The sequence below is a fragment of the Ochotona curzoniae genome, unplaced genomic scaffold (assembly GCF_017591425.1).
Source record: "Ochotona curzoniae isolate NIBS_2020 unplaced genomic scaffold, NIBS_Ocur_1.0 scaffold_4701, whole genome shotgun sequence".
NCBI classification, from domain to species: Eukaryota; Metazoa; Chordata; class Mammalia; order Lagomorpha; family Ochotonidae; genus Ochotona; species Ochotona curzoniae.
In genome coordinates this window covers 30,250,326-30,264,746 of record NW_024467122.1, presented here as the reverse complement: position 1 = coordinate 30,264,746, position 14,421 = coordinate 30,250,326, and the positions used below count along the sequence as shown (strand labels likewise).

General features: G+C 39.1%; 1 protein-coding gene across 6 annotated transcripts in view; it reads right to left on the bottom strand.

Moving 5' to 3' along the window:
* Positions 1-14,421, bottom strand: part of RALGAPA1 (Ral GTPase activating protein catalytic subunit alpha 1) — a 195,868-nt gene that overhangs the window by 64,118 nt on the left and 117,329 nt on the right. For all 6 annotated transcript variants that reach the window (XM_040968824.1, XM_040968825.1, XM_040968826.1 and 3 more), the window contains 4 exons: positions 13,363-13,497; positions 12,494-12,677; positions 2,057-2,918; positions 507-578 (listed from right to left, as the gene is read on the bottom strand). In XM_040968824.1, coding sequence (XP_040824758.1) covers positions 507-578; positions 2,057-2,918; positions 12,494-12,677; positions 13,363-13,497 — 1,253 coding nt within the window. The remainder of the gene's footprint in view (positions 1-506; positions 579-2,056; positions 2,919-12,493; positions 12,678-13,362; positions 13,498-14,421) is intronic.

Here is a 14,421-nt window from a genome sequence, read left to right as displayed (position 1 = left end):
GAAAGGTCGTGTGACAGTGAGAGACAAGGACAGGCATTCTACAGGCGAGGGGAAGTACAGGTGCACAGGTACAGGTGGAGAGGTGTTAGAGGAAGGACAGGCCTAGCTCATCTCCTTTGCTATGCATGCTGGACAATTAGGACGCAACAACTGAAGGTTCGCTTCCAAGCGGCTTTCCAATCCATCAGGACCACTGGATTTAATCAGAGCTGCAGTTATTGCTTGCAACTTGTATGGAAAAACCAAAGGAGATTATCTAGGTTCAGTTAGTTTCCTGTGGTTTAAAGGTAATTATGAACTGAGTGAAAAAGGGGTAAGCAACTCAAAGATATTACACATCTTAATGCAATCTAAACTTATTCTTTAAATTCTTATTCTAAAAGTTGCCAAGTTTCTTCTCAGAATGTTATAAATCAGCAACACAGCATTACTCATAGTATCATTCAACGGAAAGAAACAGCTGAGAGTTGCTAGGTTACAGAGGGGAGGGTTTGCCAACAACTTACCACTGCCTTGAATCCAAGTTCCTAAGTTCTCTAAGTAGTTTTTCATTTTTCTTCAGGAGATGAAAGCTCCTCCTAAATAGAGAGATTGATAAACATTTTTATCACCTTTGCAGTGAATGATATGACAGTCCCGGAAATACTTTCCATTCTACTCATGCAACTTTAAAACTCTTCTTGCCTTTTCACACTTTTAACACAAAGCAGAACAGACCCTAAAAATAATGTAAAGAATACGTGTCATTATTTCTACCGGGCGCTCTCAGCCTTGTGCTAGGAGAGCGCATCTGTTGCATTCTTTGATCTTGCCTTGCAGACGTGTGCTTCCCAAGCTCACACGCGGAGGAACGGATGAAAGCCTGGCAGGTTCCTTCTCAGAGTTTCACAAAAACAGGTGGTAAAGCTGCACCACTTGAGAAGCAAACTATCTACAAACTTGAAATTATCATCAAGTAAGCATGGGCAATTCAGATGGAATTGGCTTTCTTCCTTGTTCCATATTGTATGTATGCTAATTTCCACTGTGAAACAGTACGTAAATGTATCAACTATCTTCTGTGGGTGCTAGGAATGCATAAACTTTGAAGCTGATACGAATGTTTTGACTTTTTCTCAAGAGACAACATAGTAGAACAACAGTACAGAGAAACAATAGAAGGCACTTAACTCATAACTGATTGTGTTTGGACATACCAGAAGGGAAACTATATTCCTGATGTTCCCATAAGCAGAAGATATTCTCTTCTAATAAAGGGAAAAGTTTACATCAACTAAGAATATAAACACTAAGCAAGTCAGCAGAACTCCATTTCAACGCTCCCCATGCATTTGAACTATTTTAGGATTGGTTAAATGGTGCCAGAACTTCCCCACCCACCATAAAATAGTATTTCTGCTTCTACTCTCCTATACAGAAATTAAAGACTCATTTTTTTCATTTATAATGTACACTGGAGTCCAGTATCATGTACTTTATGTACTTTACTTAATTTTCACAACTATGTGAGGTGGCAACTATCTTAATGAAGTTCATAGGAGAAAATCCTCTAAGTGATTTGTGTGCTCTTCCAGCTCCAATGCTGTTTGCATTTAACTCTCACCTGTTTGAATACTTCATGTATTTCTCTTAGTTTTAACAAGGTATCATAATATACATCAGGAAAAAATGGTGAACAATAGATTCCTTTTTTGATCTGATCCTGATCAAACTTCTCTGATTCAAGCCATAAATATGTATAATGTGATTAGTCTAAAAGTAGTTGGGCTGATATGAAGGTGCGAGAAATAAAATTTTTTTCCTAATTATATGAGTACAATTAGTACTTCAGACACTTCTAATATTCATCTTGAAAAATGTTAATAATTCAATGGATAAATCATCTTTATCCTGCTAATTCCTGATATTACTCAGTAGCCTCAAAAAATTTTTTTTGCCTACTGGTTAAAGAACTAACTGGTACATTAAAATTTACCAGAGATAAAAATAGAAAATTTATTGGGTAAGACAAATATTTAAAAAAAAAAAAAAAGGGAAACTTCTCCCTTGTTCTTACCGTTTGTCCCAGGAATTCATTCCCAATATACTAAGAAGCAATCGGCAGTAATAAAATGCTGACTGAGGTTTCTGAGGTGTTGGTTCATCTTGTTCAACAGCTTTCATGTTTAAGTCATTGAAGTGCTTCTCAACAAATTCTTTTTCCTCTGTATGTTGCTTAAGAATAGCATTAATTACATCATTTTCCTGTTTTTCAGAAATGCACACGGGTTGTGGAGCAGGGATATTAAGTGAGATTCCAGTTCTCTGTAAGCATTCAGGACTGGTAACACCCAAATACTGCAGCAGCTCATCCAGAACGTCTTCTTCATCTCTGATGGTGTCCCAGGTTGGGACAGTCTCTCTAAGCCGTTTATACTGGAGGGACAGGTCATCTTTTACTGCTGTGTCTTCCAAACATTCATTGGCTGCAGGAGGCTCTTCAGGCTTCTCTTGGTGAGACAATGAAAGTATGAAAGAGGCTGGTTCTGAGAAGCCACTCACAGGAGGCGGACCATACAGTATGGCAGAATCCCATGAATACTTTCCAGAGAGATCACGTACTATGATTCTGACATTAGAGTTGGCTGATGCAAGGCCAGCAGACAAACCCCCTCCAGGCATACTCTCCTCCGATCTGATTTGGATACAGGACACCAAAGTCGTATTGTTTAACACAAAGAACTGGATATTTGGACTTTCAAAAAGTTCCGGGGAGAGTTCAGTACTTTCACTGTAATGATTGTCATGATTTTCACACACCTGACTTGTTAACATAGCAGGACCACCACTCATTGGATAATGGCCCAAGTGATTCACAAGATGTGTAATCACAGTGCGGGCAGCTATGGAGATTAATCCTTGCTGCATCTGGGTTTTCACTGAAAAATAAAAAATATACCAATGAGTGAAAATACCACTAAGAAGTCATACAACACTGAAGCATCAGACAACACAGAGTCTTCATCATACTATGAAAAATTACAAATATTTGAGGAAATACTAACATTTCCAATCTATAGTTCAAAAATTAAGGCACAGAGGGAAGAAAACTTGTTGTTTCATTAAGGAAGTCTCTTTAGGGGAATATTTTACTAATGAATTCATAATTTATAAAATACAGACTTCAGATGAAAATCACTTCTTAAGGGTTAAAAGTCATATTAAATCAAACAGTGCCAAGACTAGCTACGAAGACATTTACTGGGTTGCCTGCATTCCATCCCGGAGTGAGTGGATTCAACTCTTGGCTCTGCTCCCAATTCCAGCTTCCTCTTTGGGAGGCAGCACGAGATGGCTAAGTAACCAAGTTCCTGACAGCCACACAGGAGAACCAGATTGAGTCCTTGGCTCCTGGCTGCAGCCTAACCTAGACCTGCTGGCACCTTGGAAGTGAACCAACAAACAGAAGCTGGCTTTTGTCTGTCAATCTCTGCTTCTCAAATAAATTAAAAACATTTCAAAGTCTTATAAATCACTTGAAATCACACAGGTTAAAAAGTCAGTGTAACTGATCCAACTAAGAACGTCTTTTATGTCAAGAAAGACGCTTGATTCAGAAACATAGTTTGCAGTACACTTTAAATGTCATTTAATTCTGGCTTTTACTAGAGGATATGAAAATGTTACCAAGAAAAGTGGTATTCTAGTGAATCTTAAAAGAGTCAGAACCAATTTCAATAGCAAGGCAGTATAAGCAGTATTCGCCAAATAAAAGTTACTTTAAAGGATGGGTCTCCTTGTATATTCCAGGTCAAGATGGTCTACTGTAGCAGCAGGAAACATTTTCCACCCTTCAGCACATCAGGAGAGTAAACAGTCCAGAAGCATATTGGTATGAACCAATGAATTGATACGGTAGCGAATCCACCCATGAGTAGCCCTGAGTTCCGGCCCCAGCTCTCCTCAGGATCCAGCTTCCTGCCAACGCGCATGCCCAGAGGCAGCAGAGTCTCCCAGGTGGGAGAACTAGATTGAGTTCTCAGCTTTGACTTGACTCAGTCTTGACAGTGTGCCTATCGGGAGCCTGAACGAGTGCATGCAAGATTTCTCTCTCCCTCCCCTGCCACCTTCTTCCTCCGCACTCCACCCCCCGCTTCTCAAAGAAAATTTAAAGAACAAGAGAATTTACAGAGTCAGTAAAAAGCGAAAATTGCAAAGAATTCATTGTTCTAGGTCTAGAAAGGCAAGCTATCAGGAACTGAACAAATAAAAAGAAGCAGAGGGCAGAAAAATAAAATAGAGAACCGATGAGAGAGACAATAACTTGTTAAAGCTAGGCAGTTAGAGACTGCCAGTATGATTCTCAGCAACCACGATGTGGACACCAGAAATATGACCTGCTGATTGGGGGTTATCCTGTTCCCTTTTCCCAAAGAAGTAAAAAAGGACTTGTTATTGGCAAAGAAATCCTGTCAGAAGAGGATGCTTAGTTGTGTTTATGTGTGGCTGTGCACATACAACTGCTTGCCTTTGCTCACAAGGGGTTATGGTGCTGTTGCGTTCATTTAGTTTTAGACATAATTTTGAAGTAGCCGTGTTTCTGTATTATTCCACCAGTCACAATGTGACCTTGCATGAGTATTGTTTATTTTCTCTGAAAAGGCAATCAGTAGGAAACACTGGAACCTGGCTCTCAAGAATGACCTTGGGGTCAGCATGGTGGTATAGCTGTAGCACCAGCATCCCATGTGAGCACCATTTAGAGTCCTGGCTGCTCTACTTCTAACCCAGCTTCCTGCTGATGCAGCAGAGAAAGCAGCAAAAGATGGACCAAACCCTTGGGCAACTGGCTTCAGCCAGGGTCAACCCCAGCCACTGTGGCCATTCGGGGAGTAAACCTGGGATAGAAGATGTTTTCTTATTCTGTCTCTCCCTCTGTCAGTAACTCTGCTTTTCAAATCAATAAAATATATCTTTTTAAAAAGAGTTACTTTTATTTGAAAGGCAGACCTCCACAGAGAGGGGAGATAGAAGGAGGTCTTCTATCATCCACTGGCTGATTCCCCCAAAGGGCCACAACAGCTGGAGCTGAGTCAATCTGAAGCCAGAAGCCAGGAGCCTCTTCTGTGTCTCCCAAATGACTACAGGGGTCTTAGCACTTGCATCACACTTGACTGCTTTATCACGCCACAAGCAGGGCGCTGGATCAGAAGTGGAGCAGCTGAGACATGAACTGGCACCAATGTGAGATGCCAGTGCCGCAGGCAGAACATTGGTCAGCCATGCCACTGTGCTGGCCATATCTTTTTAAAAATTATCCATCACAGATGGAAACTCGAAGGTGGACCAGTGCAGCCAGCGGATTCTGGAAAGATTTCATTCTGATTGGAGTGGCAGGATCGCCAGCAATTCAGGACTGTTGAACTATCAAAACTTCTTGAGAACTTCTTGGTATTGTAGATTTCTATTTTTCTTCCTATTGTTGATTTTGTATTGTGGTTTTTCATTTAAGGGAATATATGGTAACTGTGTATGGAGACTGTCATATCCAAATGTGAGGATACAATGTGGTGGTTATCTCTACTTCCAGATCAAAGATGGACTCCCAATGATACTGTTAACTACATCTTGACAATAGGATGCTGGGCTCTCTGCCATCCTCCATGCCCGCAATGATGGACATATGACTGTTTATGAGGAACTATATTATAATAATACTAAAGGGGAACTCAGTGGGGGGAAGAAGACTTGGAGTGAGGGTAAGGAAAATCCCAAGGCCTATGGAGCTGTATCATAAGATAACAATAGTAATAACAAAGAATATTTGAGAGAAAAAATTCTGCATTAATAAACCTAAGTTTTGACAGAAAAAGGAGTAGCGTGTACAGTGCCTGTTATGATAATAAAAAAAAAATGTAAGCTAGAACAGTGTTATCTTTTTGGGGCTACAGTTCTCAGGATTCAGAACACCACTGAGCATGCACAGCCAGTGAGCAGCCGACCAGCTCCCTGATCCTAACACCAAAAACGTCTTCTCCAGCTCCAAAAAGCAGCAACTTTCTTTGGGTTTTTAATTGGTTTCAAATTACTAGTACCATCAAAATCTTAATCTTTCATTATCATTCACTGAAACTGTATGTCCACATACATATAAATATGTGTATCTGTTTATTCAGAAAGTTCTAATTACATTGAGCTTTTCAATTTTTTTTAAAGATTTTTATTTTTATTATTTTTTTTTATTGGAAAGGCAGATATACAGAGAGGAGAGACAGAGAGGAAGATCTTCTGTCCAATGATTCACTCCCCAAGTGAGCACAACGGCCGATGCTATGCTGATCCGAAGCCAGGAGCCTCTTCCGGGTCTCCCACGCGGGTGCAGGGTCCCAAAGCTTTGGGCGGTCCCCGACTGCCCTCCCAGGCCACAGGCAGGGAGCTGGATGGGAAGTGGGGCCACCGGGATAGAACCGGCGCCCACATGGGATCCCAGGCGTGCAAGGTGAGGACCTCAACTACTGCGCCACCGCACCGGGCCCAAGCTTTTCAATTTTTAAAAAAGATTTTCATTTATCTATTTAAAAGGTAGAATTATATAGAGTGAGACACAGAGACAGAGATCTTCCATCTACTGGGTCACTCCCCAGATGACCACAACAGCCTCTTTAGCCCAAGCCAGGAGGCCAGAACTCCATCTGGGTCTCCCACGGGGCTGGCAGAGGCCCAAGCATTTGGGCCATCTTCTGCTACCTTTCCAGGAGGGAGGCTGGATTGGAAGAACAACAGTCAGAACTCAAACTGATGCTCTGATATGGGATGCTGGCAGTGCGGGCAGCAGCTTAACCCACCGAGCCACAACTCTGACTTCTGAGCTTTCAAATTGTGTGCATATGGCTCATTCTGGAAAATCAACTACGTATCATTAGATTAAAGCACTAAATGATTAAGACTTTGACCGTAAGAAAACTACAAGGATGGAGAGACACTAGGATGGCTTGAGTCTAGTGTCTGCTTTCCCTTCTCTAACACTTAGCATGGGGGAAGATGATGCAGCTAATACTTCTCAGTGTGCACAGGAGAACAGATTGGTTCACAAAGCCGTGACTCGCTGCTCTTGGAGCTTTCACACCATGGCAGGGATTTCGCACCCAGCTCAGTGTTACTGCACCTGTTCCACAGTTTTAATGTTTGTGCTTTTCTTTTTTGCTAAATTGCCTTTCCTTAGTGACATAGGAAAACAATGAATGCAAAATTCATTTTTTCCATGAATAGGAACTTCAGAAATACAACTCAGCATAACTTACTAAATGGCCAGGATCAAGTGAAAAAGGATGTTTTAAGTGGTAGTTAAAAAGTAATAATTTTTGATTGCAAAGAAGTTTTGATAGGAAACATTTTTTTCTGTTTTTTATTCTTCTTTACTTCCCTTTGTGTGATAAAGAGGTTATGCATTCCAAGGAGTAAATATTTGAAGAGAATGGAAAGTTTAATTTTGAATAAGGGAGACTGCAAATTCAATAGAAACAATCAGAGAAAAGAGAAGAATCCCTGTTTTTCCATACTCTCTAATCATAGATAAATCAGATAAACTTAAATACCATTTTTTTCTTTAAAAATAACAGAGAGCGCTCAATGGGCTAATGCTCTGCCTTCCAGCACCAGCATCCCATACGGTCTCTAGTTCCTGTCTCAGCTGCTCTACTTCACGTCAGTCTTCATTTCCCATCCAGTTCCCTGCTTGTGGCTTGGAAAAGCAGAGGAGGATGGACAAAGCCTTGGGATCCTGCACCTGCATGGGAGACCTAGAAGATGCTTTTGGCTCTTGGTTTCAGATCAACTCAGCCCTGATCACTGTGGCCACTTGGGGAGTGAACCAGCGGGTGGAAGATCTTCTTCTCTTTCCTACTCTATGTAAATCTGCCTTTCTGATAAAAATAAATCAATCTTAAAAAAAAAAAGACTTACTTGTAAATGTGAATTTAAAAGTGCTACAAACAATCTAAATCATTCAGTTTTGAAAATATCATAAATAACATGCTTTTTTTTCCCAAGCTCACCTATGAATAAACTTCCTGTTTTTCCTGAAAAACAGGTACTCAAGCCCAGGTACTAGTTCATCCTATATATTCCTTCCCCAAAGGAGGAGACAGTGGGAATGTAGTTTCAAAGAGTGTGTTTGTGCCTGGGTGTCAGGCAGAGCAGTTAAGACACCAGCTAGAACAAGCGTATCCCACACGAGAATGCCTGGACTTGATCCTAGCTTGGACTCCCGAGTCTAGCACCCTGGGCACCCTGGGCACCCTAGGGCAGACTGCGGGGATGTCCCCAGTAGTTTAGCTCCTGTCATGAAAACAGAAAATCTGAAGTGAGTTCCTGCCTCCTAACTACAGCCCAGCGCAGCGCAGCTCAGTCAGGTCTGAGCATCTGGCTAGTGAAGTGGCAGATGAAAACTCTGGGTTGATATTTCTCTCTCAGCCTCTCAAATAAAATAATAAACTTAAAAAAACTTTTAATAAATTTATACTAATTATTAAGTAATTTTAATGTGTGCTTAATTTCTTAACAAGTAAAATTTAGATTTCATATATAAAAAGTAACTTTTCCTCCCTAAATCCAGGCTATATGCATATGTGTTAATTGGGCAATCAGATTTACTTTTGAGCTATAAAATACAGAACATCCTTCACTCGCTCGTATACTTACCTACTAAGACACAGACATGATATTCTCTAACTTAGACATTCAAAATAAAATTCTAAGGGAACCAGCCTTGTAAGAAAATGCAAAATGAGGATATTGATGCTTCTATGTCTTTGTGTAACTAGCATTCATTTAAATAAGTCTATTCAAGGTTGTCTTTTCAGATTGTCAGATTAAACAAACCCTACAGCATTTGGAGCAAACCCATAATTACAGATTATTATGGCATACAAAAGCAGCTGGACATAAAAAGCTGCTGCAATTCTCTGCACTGTAATAGAACATGCAGAGGAAGTTAATTTTGGCAAATGCTTTAAATATTAGCTTTGCATAATATGCATAGGTAAAGCTATAATTAAGACAGAATGAATCTTTTAGAGCCTTTCACTCTGACCCTGCAAATGATGATTTTTTGCTAATAAGACTACTGCCATTTGACAAAGAGCCAACTTACTACCTTGCCTTATTCTTTAGTAAATTTAATAATTATAGCTACTCCTGCCAATAGTTCTCAAATCAGCCTTGTTCAATCCAATACTGAGCTTATTAGGGACACTCTATGTTTAGAATTCTTTGGCCAAAAAAGTACTTGAAGGTGATGAAGCATGCCTTAGACAAGAGCACAACGATCAGTCATTTTTGCCACATTAAAAAAAAAAAGCCGGCAGCACGTAATCACTACAAACCAGAGAATCACCTGCTGTTATCTTATGGCTATTTATAAAAGATTCTGCATTTATCTGGTCCTTAATATCTTTAAGGAAGTCTAAAGGGAACAACTTACTACGTTTAGAGAACATTACAGACAGCATTAGGCAACAACATTAAGCTCATTTGTTTATATACTTATTTTTTAAAGTGACTGATAATGTATAGAATGTTTTTTTTGAATGTCATATATTAAAATTTCCTTTTTATGTGAGCAAACTATTTATTATAAAGAAATACTTTATATAGTGTTGATTTAGCATTTTCATTTTATAGCTTTAGAGATGCAAAGACTAACAAAATTGTTTCACATACCTTTACTTTTAGTGAAACAACACTAGGTAATTTCATCTTGTCACATTGAAACAATTTTAAGTTGCTATATCAATTATCATACATGATTGTGCCATATTCTGCTGCAGGATCTTTCTTTTTGTATTTGAGGAACTGCTCTCACTTGTCCAAGACAGAACTTCTTAAAGTCCACGGAAAATGCTTATCAAGAAAAAAACTTTGGATTTTGTTGTTTTTTATTTGGAAGGCAGAGAGAGAGGACACGCATGGGGTTGTGCAGTGGGAGAAGAGTAAGTTCCCAGCTGCTTCCAAATGCAAACATCAGCCTGCTCTGGGCCAGACAGAAGCTGCAAGGTGTGAGCTCTAGGTCTCCAGCACGGCCACACGGCCAGCGGGGACCCAGACCTACAGGAATTATTACCTGCTGCCTCCCAGGGTTCTCCTTAGCAGGAAACTGGATCAGGAATGGAGCCAAGACCCATACCCACACATTCTGATATGGATGTAATGGTCCCAACTATAAGGCCAAATGCCTGTTACCAATTCTAACGCATGTTTGCACTAAAATTAACTTAGGCAATTGTTTCCATGAACTTTTACAAGTACCCTCATATTTGTGTTCCAGACAAGGTATTTACAATATAGTCAGTCCAATCCCAAGCCTCATTTCCTGACTGCTGATTTCCTTTACTTGGCTGTAGCTTACAAGTTTTTCAAGTTGGGCTTCTTACTTTCCTATACCTAAAACCATTTCCTTACTTTCCTATACCTATACCATTTTAAAAACCACCACCAGTGTTTCTCAATTGTGGCTGCACAAATAGCTTTTAAAAATTCCAGTAATTTTGGGTTAACAAAAACTTTGGCTTGTACTGGAGCCTATTTTAGTAGACATCCAGGAATGATATCCACTGCTCTAATCTCTTGTTATCACCCATGCCTATATTATGATTTCCTAAATTTTTATTCTTTCTCTCTCTTTTTTTATCTTTTCTCAATCTACTAGCTACTTCTCGTGAGTAATGCAATCCTGGGTTTCATGGCTAATCCATATCAGTATTCCGAAATCTATACTTGCCTCACATTCTTGCCTCACTAGACTTACTGATTGTTAAATATTGCAGCTAAACGTTTATGGTTTCCATTTTCTATGAGGCCTTGAGTAACTGCTGTCAACTCCCATTCATCTTCCATCTTGCTTTTCCTTCCGTTTTCAGAAGGCCTACCCCTACTGCCTCTATGTTAGTTATCTCCCCAAGGACCTTAATGAGGACATTTCCACTTACTTCCTTGAATCTTTAAATAATCTATCCTGGCCTGAAATGTCCTTCAGCTTACTAATCATTTTTACTACTTCTTCACTTTAGCAAATGTCTTTAAGGAATATTTTCCATAGGATGGCTCTACTTCCTCATTCCTCGACCTGCAGTCATCTGGTTTTCTCTGTTGAAACTAAAACTGACATATTTGTCAGTCTCTTTGTGCATTCAGCTCTGTTGGCCAGTCTCTTGAAAAGCCGCCTCCTTATGGTTCCTAAGAGCTTAACCCCTGATCTGCTGCTAGATCTGTATACATCAATAATTGTCCATTACGTGTCTGCATGGGAATGTTCAATATGTACTCCAAAGCCACCATTTCCCACACAGCTTTCCTCATTCTTCTGTCCAAATCAGTTTTTTTCCTTCTCATATTCTTGTTCTAGGTGGGGGAAAATCAAGCCCATCTCCAAGTCAGAAGGTAGCCCCTCAGAAATCTGGATCCCCCTTTTTTATTATGCTTCACAAAAGTCTACATTTCACTGCTTAAATAGTTTCCAAAGTCATCTTTCTTTTACACTCCTACTACTTTTCTTTAGCAATATTCTTTAAGTAAAATTAAATTTGAAAAAAAAAAAAACAAAATGAAAAGTTTAGTTAAGGGCCTCAGCAACTATTCCTGAGCGTACTGCAACAGTCTCAAGATCACTGCTTTTGGGTAAACTGCCCAAATCAATGTATCAATGGTCAGAGAACTTATTCGATAAACGGTCAGGTAGAAAATATTTCCTTTACCATAGTCCATGTGATATCTGTTGTAATTCAACGCTAAGTAGCCATAATGATGCATAATTGAACACATACATAGTCTGTGTTCTGCAAATACATTTGCAGAAACAGGTTTCCAGCGTGAGACATAATTTTGCTGACTCCTATAAAATACCAGCACAACGGCTTTTGCTACTAATTGTATCATGTATTCCAATTCTGAAAACTCCTCAATAATTACAATGTTCCTTTGAGCCATATTCTGTAAACTATGTACTTCTCTTTTTATATTCACAGGTTATATGTTTATATTATCCTCATATATCAAGGAATGAATACCCTGATGTAGAAACAGTGTGGTTTAAAAAAGAAATGGTATTCAGTTCACTTTCTTAAAAGAACTGTGCAAACAGCTTCACATGTTAGTTTTCAAAACAACCCTACAAGGGAACTCACCTTATTATTCTCATCCAAAAAATAAGAAAGCAGTTATTCAGCAAGTAAGAGCCAAAATTCAGTATCAAGTCTGTCAAATTCCCAAGTTCTTTTATTCTATATAAATTCTATGATGTGTATAATATCAAAAACAACTTCTAAGAATAATCTTGCCAGAGTACAAAGGAATATTATACAGTATTAATAATTGTACCTAAAAGGTATTTCTGAAAATGAACTTCTGCTAGAATATATATGGCAACCAAAGCAACAACAACAAAAATCTTTCAGCTCCAGTAATTCAACCCTACCAAGACCCCAAGCAGCATTATCATCCAGAACAGAATTCCTTTTACCTTCTGTGACTGGCTGGAGTTTAGAAGAGCGCTCTGAGTCAGGAGAGTGTAGCGGTTCAGGCTCTTTCAGACTCTCCAGATGCATAAAAGGATCATAGTCCACAGAGGCCAAGTCAGACAGGCTTATGGGAAAATACCTGGGATTGCTGAAACACTGAGCTCCATAGACACATCCATGTAAGACCTGGAATACAAGCAGAAAAGGAAATACCAAACTTCACATTTAAACGAAAATAAACAAATGTAAAAGGAGAAAAAAAATCAACAGGTAAGAAAAGAATTTGGCAAAATTTTTAGATATTTGAAGACCCTTATCTCAGAGCACAGTGAAAAGTTAATCTCTCTTTCAAAATATATAAACCTGGGGCCAGCAGGGTGGCAGGGCAAGCTGATTCTCCATCCCCTGTAGGTGTTGCTTCATGCTAATGGCCTGGGCAAGCAGTAGGGGGATGCCCTGCTTGAGCCCTACACCCATGTGGAGCACTGAGAATTAACTTCCAGTTCCTGTGGCCAAGGTGGATAGCTAGAGAGTGAACCAGCAGACTGGAGGTTCTCTCTCCCTCTCGCTCTCTCTTTTTCTGTAATTCTATAAAGTAAGTAAATCTTTAAAAAAAAAAGTGTAAAATTAAATGAATAATTTAGTCATTCAGCAAAGATCTAACACCTCCAACATTTTGCAATTAAACAACAGTGTCTTGTAGGAAGTACTTTTAAATTACCTTTATGTACTGTCAACTGAATCCAACTCTTAGAAAAATATCTAGTTCTAAAACAATGAAAATTTTATACCAAGAAATGCTATTTCTTAAGGCTTTAAAAACCAAACCAATGCATTAAAAAAAAAAACCCACTAAAGCAAAGAAACATACCTTATAAATGCAGTTGAGGACCGATTTTTCCGTTTTGTCATTTTCTGTTCCTGCTACATGGACTGGCTGGAGCAGCGACTTTAGAGGTAGGGCCATGATCCAGTCCAGAAGGCACAGAAGTAAGGACACCACCAACTATAACAGCAAAAAGGAAGGAAGGAAGGAAGGAAGGAAGGAAGGAAGGAAGAAAAATCCTTTAAATGCAGCTTTATAAGAGCTTCTTAATACTAAATAAGTCATCTTATTCTGAGGTTTCCAAAATTTGCTTTAGGAACCATCAGCCCTGAGTTCCATTATTAATATTCACCTAGACCTAAAAGATCCTAAGATAATGACATAGGAACATTTTTGCAGGTTTCTCCTCCACACCTCCAGGAAAGCATAATGAAATTTTAAGCATAGTAAAATCATGAATGTTAAAATTATTCTAAAACACGGAGCTTAAAAAATCCCATGTATTAATTTAACTTATTAATTACACAAAAATAGAATATATCTTCTACATTGGTTTTCTAATTTAACATCTTACTCATTTTTAAAAACTATTCCTCATTTTACGATGCAAATCATCCCACTGACCACTTTTAAACTATTAAATGCTATAAAAAGAATATTTTGATCTAAACTACGAAGTAGCCTTAAAACTGAAAGCAGCAACACATACACCCAGTTTTCAGATGTGGATGCTGATTTTTGAACAACATCTCCCACTCAATGGGATCAGGGTTCATTTGAGAAAAGGCTAATTCAAATCTTGAGGCAGAGAAAATACGAGTCAGAAAAAACTGGTGGTAACAAAAACCAAGAAAAGATCCACAGAATAAAACAGATTTGGCAAAAGGAAGCCCCTCTGAACAGGTCTGTACTGGATAAATTTAAAATACTCTGAACAACAGAATAACTCCTGAGAAGACATTAGCGAGGACATCACATTGCATAAACTGAAAGTCCTGAACCCATACTGAAATATGACGGAGAAGACAGAACAGAAAAGCCTTTCCTTCACACGAGAAAGTGATCTAATGAATGCACAAAGACAGGCTGGCATCTGTGCTACCC